This window comes from Hippocampus zosterae, chromosome 3 (genome assembly GCF_025434085.1).
Source record: "Hippocampus zosterae strain Florida chromosome 3, ASM2543408v3, whole genome shotgun sequence".
In the NCBI taxonomy this organism is placed as follows: domain Eukaryota; kingdom Metazoa; phylum Chordata; class Actinopteri; order Syngnathiformes; family Syngnathidae; genus Hippocampus; species Hippocampus zosterae.
Genome location: NC_067453.1, coordinates 14,434,603 through 14,454,087, shown reverse-complemented (window position 1 = coordinate 14,454,087; position 19,485 = coordinate 14,434,603). Strand labels below are relative to the sequence as shown.

The 19,485-nt window shown below is 45.1% G+C and overlaps 2 protein-coding genes across 3 annotated transcripts in view; one reads left to right on the top strand and one right to left on the bottom strand.

Annotated features, from left to right (window-relative positions):
* The window catches only part of fbxl13 (F-box and leucine-rich repeat protein 13), a 40,188-nt gene that overhangs the window by 11,384 nt on the left and 9,319 nt on the right, over window positions 1–19,485 (top strand). For both annotated transcript variants that reach the window (XR_007961859.1, XM_052061680.1), the window contains exons 10-12: window positions 15,123–15,175; window positions 16,792–16,892; window positions 19,175–19,304. Coding sequence is in view for 1 of the 2 variants with exons in the window: in XM_052061680.1 (XP_051917640.1) it covers window positions 15,123–15,175; window positions 16,792–16,892; window positions 19,175–19,304 (284 nt within the window). In the remaining variant the exon portion in view is untranslated. The remainder of the gene's footprint in view (window positions 1–15,122; window positions 15,176–16,791; window positions 16,893–19,174; window positions 19,305–19,485) is intronic.
* LOC127598134 (leucine-rich repeat-containing protein 17-like) lies at window positions 376–19,401 on the bottom strand. Its single transcript, XM_052061744.1, has 7 exons — window positions 19,245–19,401; window positions 13,321–13,518; window positions 11,268–11,738; window positions 9,976–10,190; window positions 7,718–7,873; window positions 6,834–6,975; window positions 376–944 (listed from the first exon to the last, which is right to left on the bottom strand). The coding sequence occupies exons 2-7, from the start codon at window positions 13,449–13,451 to the stop codon at window positions 662–664; spliced, it is 1,398 nt and encodes a 465-aa protein (XP_051917704.1). The 5' UTR covers window positions 13,452–13,518; window positions 19,245–19,401; the 3' UTR covers window positions 376–661.

Here is a 19,485-nt window from a genome sequence, read left to right as displayed (position 1 = left end):
ATTTACTTTCTATTCAGTTACATCACTACTGTCTGATGTATTTTTTTTTTAAACAACAATAATACATAGTGTTATTTTTCTGATTAAAAGCAAACCTTTTGGGTGGGGCAGAACGGATTAATGACATTTTTATTCATTACGGTGGGGAAAGACGATTTGAGAGATGAAAAAAATTACATTAAATAATATCTCAAGGCATCAGTGTTTGTACACTTAAAAAAGTGTCATTACATTTTAACTACAGCTTCACCATACAATGTTAGCTCTCACAAGACTGTCATTCAAGTTAAAAGTTGACTTGGATGAATATTTTCTCAAATATCAATTTAATGCCGGACCACATTAACAGCAAGGTAATCAACAGGGTTTCCCAAATAAGTTGAAAAATGCTTTTTATTGCAACATTTGAGTGTATTAAGCAAAACACCTTTGTGACATTTGTAATTATTATACACCACTGGAAATGAACAGATCCCCATTACACTTGCAAATTAGGCTTGTATTATTTTTTTGTTAAGATTTGAGATCATTTCCATTTTTTGGGGGGTGTGGGGGGTAACACACACCACATACGTAGATTCTTCATCTGATACAGACTATTTGACATAATTGAAAGTATGTGGCTAAAGTTGTACACAGAGCCCATTCAGAGCCTTTTGCCTCAAGACAGTCTGATAATCTGGTACTTCTGAGGCTGTCTCAAGTGGCTGGGCTCCACTTCCTCCTCCGGCTCACCCTGGACCTCTTCCAGGGAGTTCCAAAGCAGCTCATCCGATTCGGTTTGGTCTCGCGGACTCTGCTGTCTGTCTTTGGGACAACCTCGGTTGTAGGAGCGCACGTACTCCTCCACGCTCTCGCCCGTGTATTCGGGAGGCGAGCGACACATCAGTCCCGAGGGCCTCACCACTGGGTGGAGTCGAAGCCAGTACATCATGTAGTGGATGCTGCAAATTGGACTTAGTTTTATTTGGGTTTAGATATTAAGAGAGGAATATGAGATCTGTGGTTTTCATGTTGGTTACACCCCTCTCGTCTTGTTTTTGCAAGCATTGACTCGTGGTGGCAGAGGCACTGCTGTCCATTTACAACCATCCATCCATCCATCCATCATCTACCGCTTATCCGGGGCCGGGTCGCGGGGCCAACAGCTTAAGCAGGGAAGCCCAGACTTCCCTCTCCCTAGCTACTTCTTCCAGCTCTCCCCGGGGGATCCCGAGACGTTCCCAGGCCAGCTGGGTGACATAGTCTCTCCAGCGTGTCCTGGGTCTTCCTCGGGGTCTCCTCCCGCTGGGACATGCCCGGAACACCTCACCAGGGAGGCGCTCAGGAGGCATCCTAATCAGAAGCCCAAGCCACCTCATCTGGCTCCTCTCGATGTGGAGGAGAAGCGGCTCGACTCTGAGCCCCTCCCGGATGACCGAGCTTCTCACCTTATCTCTAAGGGAGAGCCCGGACACCCTGCGGAGAAAACTCATTTTGGCCGCTTGTATCCGGGATCTCGTTCTTTCGGTCACGACCCATAGCTCGTGACCATAGATGAGGGTTGGGACGTAGATCAACCGGTAAATTGAGAGCTTCGCCCTTTGGCTCAGCTCCTTCTTCACCACGACAGACCGATACAACATCCGCGTCACAGCAGACGCTGCACCGATCCGCCTGTCGATCTCCCGCTCCCTCCTGCCCCCACTTGTGAACAAGACCCCAAGATACTTAAACTACTCCACTTGGGGCAAGATCTCCTCCCCGACCCGGAGGGGGCACTCCACCCTTTTCCGACTGAGGACCATGGTTTCAGATTTTGGAGGTGCTGATTTTCATCCCAACCGCTTCACACTCGGCTGCGAAACGCTCCAGTGAGAGTTGGAGAGCCCCGTTTGGAGGAGCCAACAGCACCACATCATCTGCAAAAAGCAGGGATGCAATACTGAGGCCCCCAAAACGGACCCCCTCAACGCTTCGGCTGCGCCTAGAAATTCTGTCCATAAAAGTTATGAACAGAATCGGCGACAAAGGGCAGCCTTGGCAGAGTCCAACCCTCACTGGAAACGATTCCGACTTACTGCCGGCAATGCGAACCAAACTCTGACATCGGTGGTATAGTGACCGAATCAGGGGGTTCGGTACCCCATACCCACGAAGCACCCCCCACAGAACTCCCCGAGGGACACGGTCAAACGCCTTCTCCAAGTCCACAAAACACATGTAGACTGGTTGGGCGAATTCCCACATACCCTCAAGGACCCTGCTATGGGTGTAGAGCTGGTCCACTGTTCCACGGCCGGGACGAAAACCACACTGCTCCTCCTCAATCTGAGGCTCGACTTCCCGATGGACCCTCCTCTCCAGCACCCCTGAATAGACCTTACCAGGGAGGCTGAGGAGTGTGATCCCTCTGTAGTTAGAACACACCCTCCGGTCCCCCTTTTTAAAAAAAGGGATTACCACCCCGGTCTGCCAATCCAGAGGCACTCTCCCTGTTGACCACGCGATGTTGCAGAGGCGTGTCAACCAGGACAGCCCCACAACATCCAGAGCCTTGAGGAACTCCGGGCGGATTTCATCCACCCCTGGGGCCTTGCCACCGAGGAGCTTGTTAACGACATCGGTGACTTCAACCACAGAGATAGGAGAGCCCACCTCAGAGTCTCCAGGCTCTGCTTCCTCTAAGGAAGGCGTGTTGGTGGAGTTGAGGAGGTCTTCGCCCACCGGTTCACAACGTCCCGAGTCGAAGTCAGCAGCGCTCCATCCCCACTGTACACAGTGTTAGTGGTGCACTGCTTCCTCCTCCTGAGACGTCGGATGGTGGACCAGAATTTCCTCGAAGCCGTCCGGAAGTCGGCTTCCATGGCCTCACCGAACTCTTCCCACGCTCGGGTTTTTGCCTCGGCGACCACCGAAGCTGCGTTCCGCTTGGCCAGTCGATATCCGTCAGCTGCCTCTGGGGTCCCACAGGCCATAAAGGCTCGATAGGACTCCTTCTTTAGCTTGACAGCATCCCTTACTGCTGGTGACCACCAGCGAGTACGGGGGTTGCCGCCACGACAGGCACCAACCACCTTACGGCCACAACTCAGATTGGCCGCCTCAACAATAGAGGCACGGAACATGGTCCACTCGGGCTCAATGTCCCCCGCCTCCCCCGGAACATGGGAAAAGCTCTGTCGGAGGTGGGAGTTGAAACTCCTTCTGACAGGGGATTCCGACAGACGCTCCCAACAAACCCTCACAATACGTTTGGGTCTGCCAGGACGGACCGGCATCTTCCCCCACCATCGGAGCCTACTCACCACCAGGTGGTGATCAGTTGACAGCTCCGCCCCTCTCTTCACCCGAGTGTCCAGAACATGCGGCCGCAAATCCGATGATACAACTACGAAGTCGATCATCGAACTGCGGCCTAGGGTGTCCTGGTGCCAAGTGAACATATGGACACCCTTATGTTTGAACAAGGTGTTCGTTATGGACAATCCGTGACGAGCACAGAAGTCCAATAACAAAACACCACTCGGGTTCTGATCGGGGGGGCAGTTCCTCCCAATCACGCCCCTCCAGGTCTCACTGTCATTGCCCACGTGAGCATTGAAGTCCCCCAGTAGAGCAAGGGAGTCCCCAGCAGGAGTACTCTCCAGCACACCCTCCAAGGACTCCAAAAAGGGTGGGTATGCTGAGCTGCTGTTTGGTGCATATGCACAAACAACAGTCAGGACCCATCCACCCACCCGAAGGCGGAGGGAGGCAACCCTCTCGTCTACCGGTGTGAACCCCAATGTACAGGCACTGAGCCGTGGGGCAATGAGTATGCCCACACCTGCTCTGCCCCTTTCACCGTGAGCAACTCCAGAGTGGAAGAGAGTCCAACCCCTCTCGAGAGAACTGGTACCAGAACCCAGGCTGTGTGTGGAGGCAAGTCCGACTATATCCAGTCGGAAATTCTCTGCCTCACACACCAGCTCGGGCTCCTTCCCTGCCAGAGAGGTGACATTCCATGTCCCAAGAGCTAGCTTCTGCAGCCGAGGATCGGACCGCCAGGGTCCCCGCCTTTGGCTGCCGCCCAGCTCACATTGCACCTGACCCCTTTGGCCCCTCTCATGGGTGGTGAGCCCATGGGAAGGGGGACCCACGTTGCCTCTTCGGGCTGTGCCCGGGCGGGCCCCATGGGTGTAGGCCCGGCCACCAGGCGCTTGCCAACGAGCCCCACCTCCAGGCCTGGCTCCAGAGGGGGGCCCCGGTGACCCGCGTCCGGGCAAGGGAAACTTAGATCCATTTATTTTAATCTTCATCAGGAGTCTTTGAGCCGTGCTTTGTCTGGCCCCTCACCTAGAACCTGTTTGCCATGGGTGACCCTGCCAGGGGCATAAAGCCCCAGAGAACTTAGCTCCTAGGATCATTGAGACACACAAACCCCTTTCACCACGGTAAGGTGACGACTCACGGACAATAAACATAAAAGTTTTTTTTAAAAAGTCAAAAGAATAAAGAAGGAAACAAAAAAACGTAAAGAAGAAAGACAATAAACAGAAAACTATCCATCCATCGACTCACGGAGGAGTACATTTACAACCATAATTCTTATATATATTCCATGGAATTGTATGTATTCATTCCCAACAGTCCTCATTTTGTCGTGTCTCTCTTGGTTGCACTGTTAGATTTTGTTTCTTTTTCCAATTAGATTTCAGCCCCTATGTGTTGCCATGTCAATCTAGTGAGCAGTGATTTCAAATTCATCCTCACCAGGTGCTCGTGCTTGTCTTTGTTGATGTCAGCATTTTTCCATCCTGCAATTGGCTGGACAGAGCAAAACTTGCAAGAGCTAATTTTGACGAGCAAAGAAGTGGAGCGCGAGACATTAACTAGTTTTATAATGACCCCTAGTCCTAGTCAACAAGCGTGTGTTTTCTTGCCAAACTAGTAACGTGTACTTTCTCGAATAGTAGGCAACGGTTTCCCTACTAGTTTAATATAGAGCAAAGCGTCTGTCTTTCTCAATCCAATTTGACGGCCTTTCAAATTGTTAGCGCTGGCTGGCTGTAACACCATAAAGCTGAATTAGCCGGCCCACAATAACCTTGGCATGTTTCTGTCTTGTGGTTGGTTAGAGCAAGCCAAGTTCAATGAGCAAAACACGTTGAGCTGTTTGGTTTCGTCATTTTATAAGAGAAATATTGATTCAAAATTACTCAAAAAACGATGAGCAAGTTGCAGTGGCATGCTGTTCCGTTGCGTTGTTGTGTAGATTTCAGTTCTTTGGGCGGGATACTCGAACTGACCGTGGACAATCATCCCTCTTTATTGTTTGTACATAACACCTGCTTGAAACCTACTTTTGTGATGTTTAACAGGGAAAATCTATCAACTCCTCCTTTGACAACACAACAAGGTTGATTTTTTTTGTGTGTGTGTGTGTGTTTGTTTCTCGGCCAGAAACAATATCTTTTTTAACCTGCTCTATTACAGCCAATTTTAGTCTCAAGAGATGAGAAGTTTGCATGTTCTCCCCGTGCTTGCATGGGTTTTCTCAAGTACTCCCATTTCCTTCATCATTCAAAAAACATGCATGTTGGGTCCAATGAAGACTTTAAATTGCTCACCCCTGACAGGATCGGCAGTAAGGGAAATAGATGAGGCGTAACACAGGTTAGGTTCTGGGTTTGAATCGTGGCTTGGAACTTTCTCTTTGGAGTTTGCATTATTTTCTTTCTACCCCTGTTCCAGCTTTCACCCATATTCCCAAAACATGCCATGTACGTTATGTGCACGCAGACTCTAAATTAGACACGAGTGTGAATGCTTGTTTGTCTTGTTAAATTTTAAATGTTAAATTGTTAAACTTGGGCCTTAAACTGGACAGTGATTTCAAACTCGATCGGCAAATTGGTGCCGTTGTTAAATCCAGCTTCTTTCACCTGAGACAGCTGGCCAAAATAAAACCTTTCCTCTCACATGAACACTTTGAGACAGTAATCCATGCATTTGTCACATCCCGGCTCGATTACTGTAATGCCCTGTACTTTGGAGTCAGCCAGTCCTCCATTAAGCGCCTTCAGCTGGTCCAGAATGCCGCTGCTCGCCTCTTGACTGGTACTCGTAAGAGGGAGCATATAACTCCAACTCTGGCATCCCTTCATTGGCTCCCCATTCATTTTAGAGTTATTTTCAAGATCCTCCTCTTTCTTTTCAAATCTCTAAATAATCTCGCGCCACCTTACCTCTCTGAGCTCATCCGCCCCTACACAGCTGCCCGGCGCCTCAGGTCTGTGGACCAGTCTTTGTTAGAAGTACCAAGAGCTAAACTTAGGCTCAGAGGGGATCAATCCTTTTCTGTTGCTGGTCCCTCTCTCTGGAATGACCTCCCACTGAACATTCGGCAAGCCTCCTCGCTGCCCATCTTTAAAGCCCTCCTCAAAACCCACTTGTATTCTTTGGCGTTCGACTCAGCATGACTTAGATTTGTTCTTGATTTTACTGTTTGGTGCTTTCTACCGCCTTTATTACCATTTTGTCTTACTGTTTATTGTGTATGTTAAATCGCTTATGTACAGCACTTTGTATGCAGCGATGGCTGTTTGAAAGTGCTCTATAAATACTGTTGACTTGACTTGACTTGATGTCTTTGATTGGCTGGCTCCAACTCACCCACAACACTAATAAGGGGCATAGAAAATGGAGGAATTGCAATGTATTTGGCTCTCCTCAAAACCTTACAATTGATGATGAATTTTAGTTTTGCCTGTAAAGTCTACATTTACAGTAGCGAGAGATACTGTATAGCAACATGAAAACCAAAGAGCTGTCATAGTGGAAAACCACTATACAAAAAATATAAGGCCCACCTATAATCGCACACCCAGGGGTTTCCCCCCAGCTTCAGCTTGGACAGGAAGTAGAGATCTTCAAGGACCCCATACTGGATGAAATGTAGGCCGTTGTCTGACAGGTCCAATTCACGGAGGTGGAGGAGCCCGAACAAGGAAGCTGCATAAGTGTACAAGAGCAGGGAGTTTACTCGTCACAACCAGTTACCGTGACCAGTAAGCACCGGGACAAGCAAACTCAGTCTGCTGGAGTGGAAGCTTGTGCACAGTGTTACGTAATCCAATTCAGCTCTCTCATATTTGCACAGAAAGCTCATGGTCTTTAAATGGCAGAAAATTGAAACCAGAGGTTCCTAGCAGATGTAACCTACCCCCCCCCCCCCCCCACCCTCAACTATTGGCTGCACCGGGAACACAAAAAAAGCCTTTTTTCTGTCATCTTGGATCAAGGACACATTGTGAAATGTGTAGTAACGCACTTTAAGAATACACTTTAGTTCGGTATAATCTGGTTTTGGGTAAAATTTCAGGATGAACTTGAGTTGCACTGCACGTGAAACCATTTTGATTTTCTCTCAAATGTTGAATGCTCAGGTCCAACAGATGCATTTTTTGCCTCTTTTTTTTCCCAAGTTTCTGTTCTAACAAGTACTATGAATAGACCAAAAATGTCGATGTTCAGTTAGAATTCCCATTAAAACAGTTCTCTTTATGATACCGTCACATTATCATCAGCAGGTGGCAACAGAGCTAAGACCGCAACAGTCGGGGAAAGGTATAGACGTGAAAAGGAAACAGGCGTGAACGTCCTTAGAAATGTCAATGGATAAGACAAAACATGTTGCCATTCAGCTCCTTATTAGAGAACAACTTCCACAAAAAAAAAAAATTATACTTTATACCTGTGTCAATGCGCTCCATGTTGTTATGGCTGAGGTTCAGCATTTTTAAACTCTTTGCTCCTTGGAAACTCTTGGCCTTGAGATGACGGATGGAATTGTGGGAGAGATCTATTTGGACGGCGTCCTCGGGAATACCAGCAGGCACCTCGGTTAGACCTGTAGATCAAGACGAGTGGACACGTGTGAACGAAAATAGTCTGATTCATGCGTTTCAAATTTAATTTGTGCCATGTGCAGCGGAGCTCGTTTGTTTACAATGGATCCTTCCCATAGGAAGTGGAGTCGTCCCTCACCGCATTGCACTTCAGATCTTGCTGCTTTATTCTACTGCAGATTTTTCTGTCATAAATATCTAGTTTTATATCTTTTTTGGGGGATTGGGGGGCTGTATCGTGGCTTTTTGCAGTGATTATTTTTCCACACAGACTGCAGAGTGAAAAGCGTGAGCCAGTAGGAAAAGAGCGAATAAAAGAATGCCCGAAGCACAACTGGTTTAAGTTAACATTGCAACACTAAAAACATTGTTAACTGATTTGATAGCCTACCACTGCTCGTCAAAAACAAATTGGGATCCCCGCCACGAGTGGGCAAGACGCGACAGCCTCCAGTGTGCTGTGTACTTTATTGTTCAAACATGACCAAATAAATGCAACCGCATATTCTCACACACCCTGCATGTTGCAGGTTTAGCCAATTCATAGCCAGGCAAGCTGTACACTCTTATTCGCTCATGCCAGCATCCCTCAACAAGCCAGGCCCCACTTTTTAATGTCACAGTCACAGATTCATTACTGTAAAGGCTGAGGATGGCGAAACTACGTGGAAAAAAATATAACCTGCACCTCACATGCATATAGTAGTGGAAATAAAGATATGGCTGCTACCTAACAAATTTCATCTGTCACGAGGGTGATCTGGAACATAATTAACGAGGGTTTACTGTTGGCAATAGGAAAAGAAACATTATTCAGAGTCTATAAATGCACCAACTTGTGAATTATGAGCAATGGGGTGATTTTTATTTCTCATTGTTTTGTGAGGTGAAATAGATAAGAGTAGATACCTGTATAATTTAATTACTGAGGTTGGCTGCGCAACCAGTTCAGGGTGTACCCCGCCTATTACCCGAAGATGGCTGGGATGGGCTCCAGCATGGCCGCGACTCTTGTGAGGATAAGCGGCTCAGATAATAGGTGGCTGGCTGTCTGATTAAATTATGTTATGGGCTCTAGTCACGATATGAATTCATCCATCCATCCCTTTTCTGATCCGCTTATCCTCACAAGGGTGGCGGGGCGTGCTAGAGCCTATCCCAGCTGTCTTCAGGCAGTAGGCGGGGAACACCCTGAACAGGTTGCCAGCCAATCACAGGGCACACATAGACGAACAAACATTTGCATTCACAGTCACATCGAGGGAAAATTTAGTGTGTTCCGTTAACCTGCCATGCGAGCTTTTGGAATGTGGGAGGAAACCGATGCAGGCACGGGGAGAACATGCAAAATCTACACAGGAAGGCCAGTGCCAGAATCGAACCCTGCACCTCTTTACTGTGAGGCCGACGCGCTAACCAGTCGACCACGGGCAGCCCATGATATAAATTAAACTCAAAGTTCCCTTCAAATTTTTCCAGGATCAACTTGTTGCCATTGGAACAACTTTTGAATGTCTTGCATGGCTTAAAACTAAAGTAACCACTTATAACACAACTAAATAAAGCTACAATTAAAGCTGCAAGCAGTGATGCGTGTGCCCATGGAGCATCTTCAAACTTTGACACGCTGCTTAATTAGATGGCAAAAGACAAAAGCCTTGGCTGTTTAGCATCCCCCATCTGCCTCAGACAGTGATTCCCAGCCAGTGTGCACATGGATGGATGGATGGCTAGATAGATGATAGATGGATGCTGGGAAATTTTTCTCATGTAAAATATGTGCTTTGGCTCAATAAAAGGCATTAGAGACATTCGCCCATGAAACGTTTACCGATTTTGATCAGAAAGGAGGAAAAAATGCTCAAATTCAGTTTGATTCTCGGCATGTTTGGGCTCTTTTGTTGAGGTTCCGCGATATAATTCACATTCTCTGGAATTTTTGAGGAGTGTGATAATTGCAGTCATGCAACAGCATCCAATCATGCAGCCTCTCGGTGATAAATGCCTCAGGATTGCTTTTTCATTACTTAAGAAATGTGTGCACTGGGCAAGTTGCCTTTTCATTAGAGTGATCGAAGGATTCCAATGGCGATGAAAGACTTGCCTCGGTTACTGCAGTCCACGCGTACATGAGGGAAGTAATAAGTGTGGCAGGATGTGATGGCATCTGGTTTGTTTTGAAAGGGACTTGGCCCCGCCAGATCGTTGGGGTCAGTCTGGTCGCCCTGCGGCTTTTCATTTGGGTCTGACTTCTTGCAGAGCAGCTCGGGGTCGACCCGCTTCAACTTCTTGCCTTTAAGCCTGAGAGGCTCTGCACACCTTTAAGGAGAAACACAACAAAAGTTACATCTCGCTTGGGTCTTCTATCAGTCAATTACTTGATGTACTACAATACTCATGTTGGAAAATTAGTTTCCTCTTTCATTAACATTAAAAGTTCTACACACCTCTGTTCACATGCTGTTTTGTTGTTCATTTTCTCACGGAGACATTTATTTTTTAGTGTTAGTCATTGTAACAGGGGTGTGTTGACTTTTTACATCCACTGGACCCTGTTTGTGTTTTGACCACATTTGACTGAATTTTTGAAAGCCAGAACCTCGCGGTTTTTAGGCTGGCACAAAACCCATCACATTCACCGTAAATCATTCTTGTTGCCGCCTACTTTTCTCTTGAATAAGGCCACGGGTGGAGAATTACTTGGCGAATATTTGCTTCTCCGAATCTTATGAGTCATCGCCATTAATGTATCCTGTTTGGCACTTTTCCATTTTGCTCCTCCTTGCTTTTTACGCTTTTGTAAGTCCACAGGATTTCAATCATTTCAACTCTCCCTATGTAAAAAATTAGCAATTGTATTTTGACCAAGGAATAGAAAGCATGGAAACTTTGTGTTTGCAAATGTAGGGCGTAAAACCCAAAAAGTGGTGAAAAAAATAACTACTCAAGTCAAATACAGATGATTCATCTACACCAGGGGTGTCAAACTCATTTTAGTCGCGGGCCAATTTGGAGTTACAACTTCCCTCAGATGGCCGTTATATCACAGTGAAACCATAAAATTATTACTTATACACAAACAAATTAATAGATTACCGGTACTCGTTTTGAAATAAGTAAAGTCGATTAAAATAGATTTTTCAAGTGAGGGTAAACAGGGTAACAAAATGATTGCAAAATCTCAACGTTATTTATTACATGTGACAATTTGACATTTCGGTGAAGATTTAGCAACACATGATTTGCTTTTGCGAGCCACATCAAATGACCTGGCGGGCCGGATCTGGCCTCCGGGCCTTGAGTTTGACACGTGACCTACACGAAGTACAGTAACAGAGTATTTTTACTTGACTACCTCCCACCTCCACTTAACTCAGCTTATTTGGGGAGCCTCACCTTGCATGATTTCCCAGATTCCGGTTGCTTGGGACTTGAAGGGTTTGTACGAGGCTGTCCATGTCACAATGACAGTTCAGTGGATTGTCATAGAGACGCAGGTAGCGGAGGTTGGGCATTGGGATGAGAGCTTCCTCGGTCAGCGAGGTCAGGCGGTTGTGCTGGAGCAGCAGGGTTGTGAGTCGAGTCAAACCCTCAAAGGCCCCCTCCTCCACCAACGAGATGTGATTCTGCTGCAAGTCCAGGCTAGTTAGACTCTCGTAGCCAGCGAAGGCTTCATCGCGGAGAACCTTGATCCTATTACGTGCTAAGAGGAGGTACTTGGGTGCTCTGGACCAGGTCTGCGGCCTGGGAATGGAGGTAAGGCGACAGCCCTGACAGTCTGCAAAGACACGTCCGGACTCTATGGATTCTGAGCAGTTGCCTGGTCTTGAGGAGTCGGATCTGCCGTGACGGCCAGCGCCTCTCACTCTGAGGGTTTTGAACGCAAAAGCAAGAAGCTGAGAGAGGGAAATGCATTCACCAAGTCGTGAGCAGTGAGAATTTAGATACAGTTTTCTAATGATTCCTTTTGCAGACTAAAATCTTTTTTTATTGCATTGGAAACTTGACTTTTAAGTGCCCCAACTTAGATGTTTTTCAGGTTCAAATCCACTGGCTGGTCAATTGTTTTTCCTTCAGTGTTTTTTGTTGTTGTTTTTTGTGATTTGGGTCACTGCTCATGTGAAATGAAAAAGAAAGGATCAATTCACTAATGACTGCATATGGGCAAGTAGAGCCGCAGTCACGATGCAGTTTTAGACTTTTATTTAACGGAACCAACAGTCAAATACGGAATGATAACAGTCCTATAGAGCTGCTGTCGGCCACAACTCACGCCTAGACGCTCACATGCACAGACTCACTGGCTAATCTGACTCCAGCTGCTGACCTCACTCACTCGGTCCAGTCGCTTAAAGGCACTTATCCAACACATGGACACTACAGCACCTAATAGGTAGATAAACCAGTGAGTTACTGTACGAGTTAATGTACGCCAAAGTCAGTGGCTGTTGCTTTTTCTGTGGAAAATATGATCCAAACAAATGAAAGGCAATCCTCCTTGACTGGTCGGTCATTGACTGCAAACTGACCTCAACTGCATAAAAGTCAGCTGCAAGAACCACAACATGACCAACAGCCACTCAGTTTGGAAAAAGTGAAAAAAAAATCTAGCCTAATCTCACGAGAAACAATGTGTGAAATAAAGAAAATTTACGACAGGAAAAAAAATCTTAAATCTTAAATCAAGTCAAAATATGCTTGTTCCTGGTCTGCCAAGATATTTTTTCTTATCTGTCAGCTTTTGTGTGAAAATATTTCACTTGCTTTAAGCATCGCACACTACCCCTTGAAAATTCTTCATCTGGGATTTATAAATTGTTATTGAGATTTTATGACCGGTAATGACTACGTTTATCTTGTAATAAAAGAAATACCACGATTCTCTTGGTGTAGGTAGGGTGAATACAGTATTTTCCAGACATCAGTGTTGTGTTTGGCTAGCTATGTTTAGTTGTCTTAAGGAATTTTTGCCAAGTCGTAATTGTCATAACTGTTCTGTTGGCAGATAATTTTGTTGAAATTGTGTAATATATTCCCTAATGTCATTCCTTTTTCCCCACCATTTTATTGAAGGCCATGTTTTGGAGTTTAACTGGGTTGAAAAGAAGAACACAAATGAACTACCGTATTAGCACATACCTCAACCTCCATGGCCAAATTGCATCATAAACTTCAAATTCCAGACGGGCTTTACATATCCATACATATCCATTTTCTAGAATACTTGTCCTCATGAGGGTCACTTAGGAGCTGGAGCCGCACCCAGCTGACTTTTGTGTCCGGTCAATCGGAGGACACAAAAAGCATTCACAATCTTATTCCCACTTACATGCTCATTAGGGACAGTCCCCAATGAACATAACATGCATTCTTTGGAATTAGTGAGGATACGTGCCAAGGAATATCCCCCCAATATTGTAATTGAGACCATAGTGTGCATGGCGCCCACCTGTCCCGCGCGAGCTTGTGTCTTGCTCCTTTGAGGCCTCTGCCTTTGCCCGCTCGTTTCATCTCGACCAACGGGAACAGCAGCAGAAGCGCGAGCAGGGAGATCACGACGAAAGAGGAGGTCACGCGCATGCTGGTAACTGTAGCTTTTTTCCCTTTTTCCTCTCAATAGCTCTCTCTGTCTCTTCTCTTGGGAGGGCTGTGGAGTCAAGCAGAGTTGTTTTGGATATAATGATGAGCATTTAAAATGGGTCAAAGCGCAGGACAACTCCTGTAAATGTTGATGGACTACAGCTGTGGAAGGAGCGTAATGCACCAGCGTGTTGCGTAAGACACGAGGAACATCCAAATGTGTATTTATAGCCTTACAATAATATTTCCACACTATCATGCTGTACAACTTTGACTTTTTGAGCCGCTCCAACGCATGTTCAAAATCTGTGTGTACCTTTTATCTGTAGTGGGCCATGCATTTGGTGACTGGGCTTTCCAAAGGAGACTCTGTTCACCTCTTACCACCATGTTTACATCACAATCACAGAAACCATCAATACAGTATGTTGTTGTTTTAACCCAGTAAAATAGCGCCTGTGTGGGCAGCCATCAGCAAGTGCTCTTCAAGAGCCTTGCCTTTTTTTTTGTCCTTGTTTTTGAGTTTTGTTTTCTCACATGGTGTTGTTGTTATGTCGTGTGGGCCTGATGTGCATTGTTTTCACTGTTTTTTGGCCACAACATTCGTCAAAGGAGAAGAATCAATGCTTGGTGGTTGCGCCTTCTCGGCAGCAGGCGTGTACCAGCACTGATTTTCAATGGGAGGAATGTCGGCGCCATTTGACTGTCGGTGCTAGACAGCCCCGGGCCGCTTGTGTTTTTGCGCCTGTAATTGGCAGCATTTTTCACAGCCCCGTTTTGTTCAGCGGAAATGTCGGTGCTGTTGGACAGTCTGCGGCTGGATGGATGGATGGCTTGTGTAGCCGACGATGAGTAGAATGGAGCGACGGCGCAGAGCACAGAAGCGTATGTGGAACTGGAAGTCGCCACTTGGAATTGAAGCGAATTTACATGGGACGGGACATGTGAGTCAATTTCTTTATCGTCAATAGACACTACAACTTCTTGTTTACTTCAAACAATAAAGTGTATGCAGAAAACGTGGTTTAGATTGCGGCTCCTCTCTCCTGTGGTTGAGAGGAAAGAAATGTGAGGAAAGAATTTTCATCTGTGTTGCATGTTGCACATAGAGCACATTTCGCAATAAAGTTGAATTGAACCTTGAATTGAATTGAACACAATAACACATTCGTGCCACATACGTCATTTGAAGCAGTTCTTTATCGAATAACTTGACAAAAACTAAAAAAAACCTCTTAATAGATGCTGATTATCACACTTAATCACGATAGTTGCATTTTGTTAATGATGAATTTTGCTCTGACCAAGCAATCAATGGTTGGAAAATGCTGACGTCTGTGAGGGTGAATTTAAAATCTGACTGATTAGCGAAACAATCCCATAGTTTAAGTTACATCATCCAAGACTATGGATTCTGGAGGTCCTGGACGGATTTAACTGATGTGGCAACACATCGAGGCTGAACTCTGAGTGGTGGTGGTGGTGGTGGTGGTGGTGGTGGTGGTGGTGGGAGGGGGTGGGGGTAAATCAAACATCCACACGGGCAGAGTAGCCAAGAGAAATGTTATGAAATGAAGAGAATACTAATTAGTGGAACAAATATTATCATTTACTACAGTATTGGGATGTGCCCCAGATTGTTTAGTAACTTTCCTGCTGTTTCTATTCCAGGTGAATGCAGAAATCTCCAAGAGCTCAATGTGTCTGAGTGTTTTAACATCACGGTGAGAACAACATAGTGAATGTTGTGATTGTTGCACTGAGTTCTGTATATTAGTGGCGTCAAACTTGTTTTCATCACGTAGTTATGCTCGCCGTCAGGGTGCCACTTATAACTATGGTGTCAGGGGTCACAGACAAGTGCAACAGTCACTGTTTGTACCACGCGATTTATTATGCTGTACAAAGCCGAATCGTGTCATTTCTTATTGCTTTGTCTCCATCTTAAGAGCCTGTGGGGAGAGAGAGGCTCTTTAAGTGCCACTGGAAGGTTTTCACATTGTAACACATCGAAGTAAAACTAGAGCCGTTTACCCCATTTCGCGTACAGTCACAAATAAAATGATAAAATTCCAGAATTTAGAATAGACCAACTGGTCTTGTTTTGCAATCCACACAAATCTCAGTTCCATGCACAGCACTCAAGTTACAGACAATACAAGTCGCTGTTTGCACTCTTGTCGTTTTCCAAAACTAAAGACTTCTCAACTGCAGACGTGTTTCCTCTCACAGCTGCCTGCTTGACATTTACGTTATCTATTGTTGTGACAGTTGTTTTTATAAGGTGGCTCTCAATTCTTCGTCGTCGTCCTACCGCATCTCGACTTTTTGTAATGTGTTTTAATGAGAAAAAAATAGCACCGTGTAATCTTATGCTTTGTAAAATTATACAGGAATTATATAATTCAATAGAATGAAAAAGAGTCAAAGTATTTTTGCCAAGCTTTCTCCTTCAACTTTGTTGCTCATTCCGGTGTGCTGTTCTTGGCCACCACAGGGGCAGTTTAAGACAGCCACTAATATACTGTTCAGTGAGACTTCTCAACTCCTCTTAGCTCATCAGTACAACACTAACATTTGTTGCTCTTCACAAACAATTAAGAATATAGACTTGTTAATATTATGGGGTCTGATCATGGTAAATGGAAAATGGCGTTTAGTTATATCGTGCTTTATCTACACCATGTGGTGTGCAAAATGCTTTACAAGGCTTCATATTCATAACTTATGTGGTCATGATATGGATTATACAATGTCTGGTTTCAGATATCCTTTGCTTAAAGGGCAACGACATCGAATAAAGAGCTGCCAATTTTATGTTAGCATTCACATAGCCGATGCTATGTGGTTGTTTTAAATACCCAGCATGCAATTCTCTTTTTTTTTTTTAGCTTGACAATACTCTTCTGATGAGAGTGGCAAAACACATCTTCAAGCGTTTTCTTTTTTTTTAGGGGGGGGGGGGAGAATATTTACCAAACTGCCTCTTGTTGGGAAAACAGTTGAGTAACCCTCCACCAGACAGTGTTTAAGATCATAACTGAAAACAAAACATCCGAGTCATGTCACTTGTATCTCAAGGCATAACTGTATTTAGAAACATGTTGTGAAATGGCAGATCTTCCCTGCAGCACACCTGATGATTTCTAACAGCACAATGGCTGGGAATTGCTCTTAGATGGCATGCTCGATCTGGCCAACGGAGCCTTGAGTTTGACGCCTTTGCTTTTAGAGATTAAGCTCTCAAAAATGACAGAATGTACGGAAGCAGCCACAGCTGTCTGGCAGACTCACTGGAGTATAAAATATGTATGACGTGGTGGTGTGTGTGCTCTGACAGGACGCCATGATTGAGTCAATTGTGGAAGGCTGTAACTCCCTGCTCTACCTGAACCTCTCCAGCACACTCTTGACAGATGCCACCCTCAGAGAGCTGGCAAGGTAAACAGTGCCACTTGTTTGCACGCCAATCCTTTTGTCGCTGGAGCCTTGCCTTCCACTTCCCCGAAGTAGCCACTAATATGCATACTTTTTTTCCGACGTAGAGCCCAGCAGCACCATTTGCTTCACCTTTCATGTGTGAGAACAGTACACTTGCTGCCAGTCTGTAGACTGAGAAAGAGGAGCAGATGTGGCGCTTATGACATGAAAAAAAAATAATAATAAAAGGCATAATTGCCATTGTGGGTGAATTATGCGATTTGAAAATTCTAGTTGTAAATCAACGGGCGGCCCGGTAGTCCAGTGGTTAGCATGTCGGCTTCACAGTGCAGAGGTACCGGGTTCGATTCCAGCTCCGGCCTCCCTGTGTGGAGTTTGCATGTTCTCCCCGGGCCTGCATGGGTTTTCTCCGGGTGCTCCGGTTTCCTCCCACATTCCAAAAATATGCATGGCAGGCTGATTGAACACTCTAAATTGTCCCTAGGTGTGAGTGTGAGCGTGGATGGTTGTTCGTCTATGTGTGCCCTGCGATTGGCTGGCAACCGATTCAGGGTGTCCCCCGCCTACTGCCCGGAGACGGCTGGGATGGGCTCCAGCACCCCCTGCGACCCTAGTGAGGATCAAGCGGTACGGAAGATGAATGAATGAATGAATAGTTGTAAATCAGTCAGGCTGGAATAAAACAGGGGCTTTCCCAAACTTGTTCCCACAAAGTTGGACACATAGAATTGTCCAAAATGTCTCGAAAAGAGAATTATGGGTTTACGAGCCAGACACCTAAATTGATTAATTAATCCTTTGAGTGCCAACTGCTGTAGTTTTCAACAGGTATCCAACATCACGTAACTCATTCACTTGTTCACGTTTTCAAGTTTCTACCAATCCTACCGAAGGAAAGACTTGACTCTTTTCTTTCACCAGAAAAAAAATGCTCCGAGCTATTTTCATTCTTTAGTAACCACTAATAGAACATAGTTTGGTATGAATAAAATGTTGCTTTGGGCCACAATTTGGTCAGGGTTCCATCAAAAACCCTGGTTTTGGACCAAAAACAGGCATTTTGTGAAAAGAGACTTGCCAAGGAAGAAGTGTGACTTTGATGCTGATATTTTTCCTTTTGTGACACCTAGAACCATAAGGAAAAAAAATCTGAGAAAGGGATTTTAATGGCAAAACATCCATTTATTTACAGACATCTAACTATTAAACTCGCCGTGAGCGACACTCACCGCATGACTTAAATTGAATGTCGTTGGCTTTTTTTTTACATGCCGTTCTTCTCTTACTCCTTAAAATTGCATTATCTTTTCTCACGATAGCGACACACACTTTGTTTATCCTATACATATACATACCCTGTGTGAGGTGCATAAACATGTCTGACTTCCAACAAGATGGCATTTCTCTCCGTCATAATCAACGTGACAACACGTGATTCACCTCCTAATCTTTATCTTCTTCTAAAAAGCTGTGCTGATCTCAAATCCTAAGAAATGCAACATCACCATCTGGCATTTGTTTGCCTTTTTAGTTCTTTAGTGAAATGCTGGATGCTCAATTGGACAAACTGGTCATTTAAACTTATTATTACAATACGGTTAAAAAAAAGAAATGCTTGCTAAAAATATTTCCGTCTTGTTTTCCAAAAACATTGAAATTTGACTTAATAAAATGTATTATTAAGCAACTATGCTATTGGGTTAGCTGCTGTTGGCTGTACTTCACGCCAAGATCCTCCCACACGGACTTGATGATGTCACATTCCAACCCACCAGACCCCACCCCTTAAAGGCACATGCAGTACATAGAGATTTATTTATTTTTTTCAACGTTTTATCCTTCTGGGGTTTTTTTTTTCCAAATGTGTGTGCAATGTGTTTAAAAAGTGTTTTGTACAGGTTTAGATGTGCAAAGATTTGGGATTTAAAAATGTAAAAATACAACTTACATGGTCTTTCTGTCTCATTTTCACACTTATTAGGGCTGTTGGTATGGACTCTTTGCCCTGCAATAAATGGGTGTTTTCCTTCTTGTTATTGTATGGTGCACATACCTTGAAGTTGTTTTCAACTTTGTGGGGGAAGAAAATGCAATATTCTACAGCATAGAGAATTTTTCAAAAACACTTTTTTTCTGACAGCGAATAAATAGCAGATACCATACAGTATTTTAGTTGCGGATTTCACTGCCATGCTGTTTTGATTAGACACCACCAAATCTTGTTCATTCCCCTCATGATTTCAATTTGTTATTGGTTTCTCCCCATTTTTTTCCCCCAACAGCAACTGTGTCAACCTTCAGTACCTGAGCTTGGCCTACTGCCACAAAATGACAGATGAAGGTTTTCAGTACCTGAGTTTGGGAACAGGCTGCCACAATCTCCTCCACCTAGACCTGTCGGGCTGCTCCCAGGTCAGTCTTTCAGGCTCCGCGATATACTGCACTTAGTGAGATAATTCCAAAGGATTGGAAGAATCCCGTCGCTCCTCTCCTTGTTTGCACGTGTCCCCTCTTGTTCCTCACTTAGTATGAGCTAAGAGGGGAGGAAGGAAGGAGTGGAGAAAGGACGGGGTCGGGCTTGTTGAATAAGCCC

What these genes read in the sequence shown, in the direction of transcription:
- LOC127598134 (XM_052061744.1), bottom strand. Translation starts at nt 13,451, where the DNA reads ATGCGCGTGACCTCCTCTTTCGTCGTGATCTCCCTGCTCGCGCTTCTG. An exon ending in AATCTGGGAAATCATGCAAG is followed by an intron (nt 10,191 to 11,267) that starts GTGAGGCTCCCC and finishes TTCTCCTTAAAG; the next exon opens with GTGTGCAGAGCCTCTCAGGC. An exon ending in CATGGAGCGCATTGACACAG is followed by an intron (nt 6,976 to 7,717) that starts GTATAAAGTATA and finishes ACACTTATGCAG; the next exon opens with CTTCCTTGTTCGGGCTCCTC.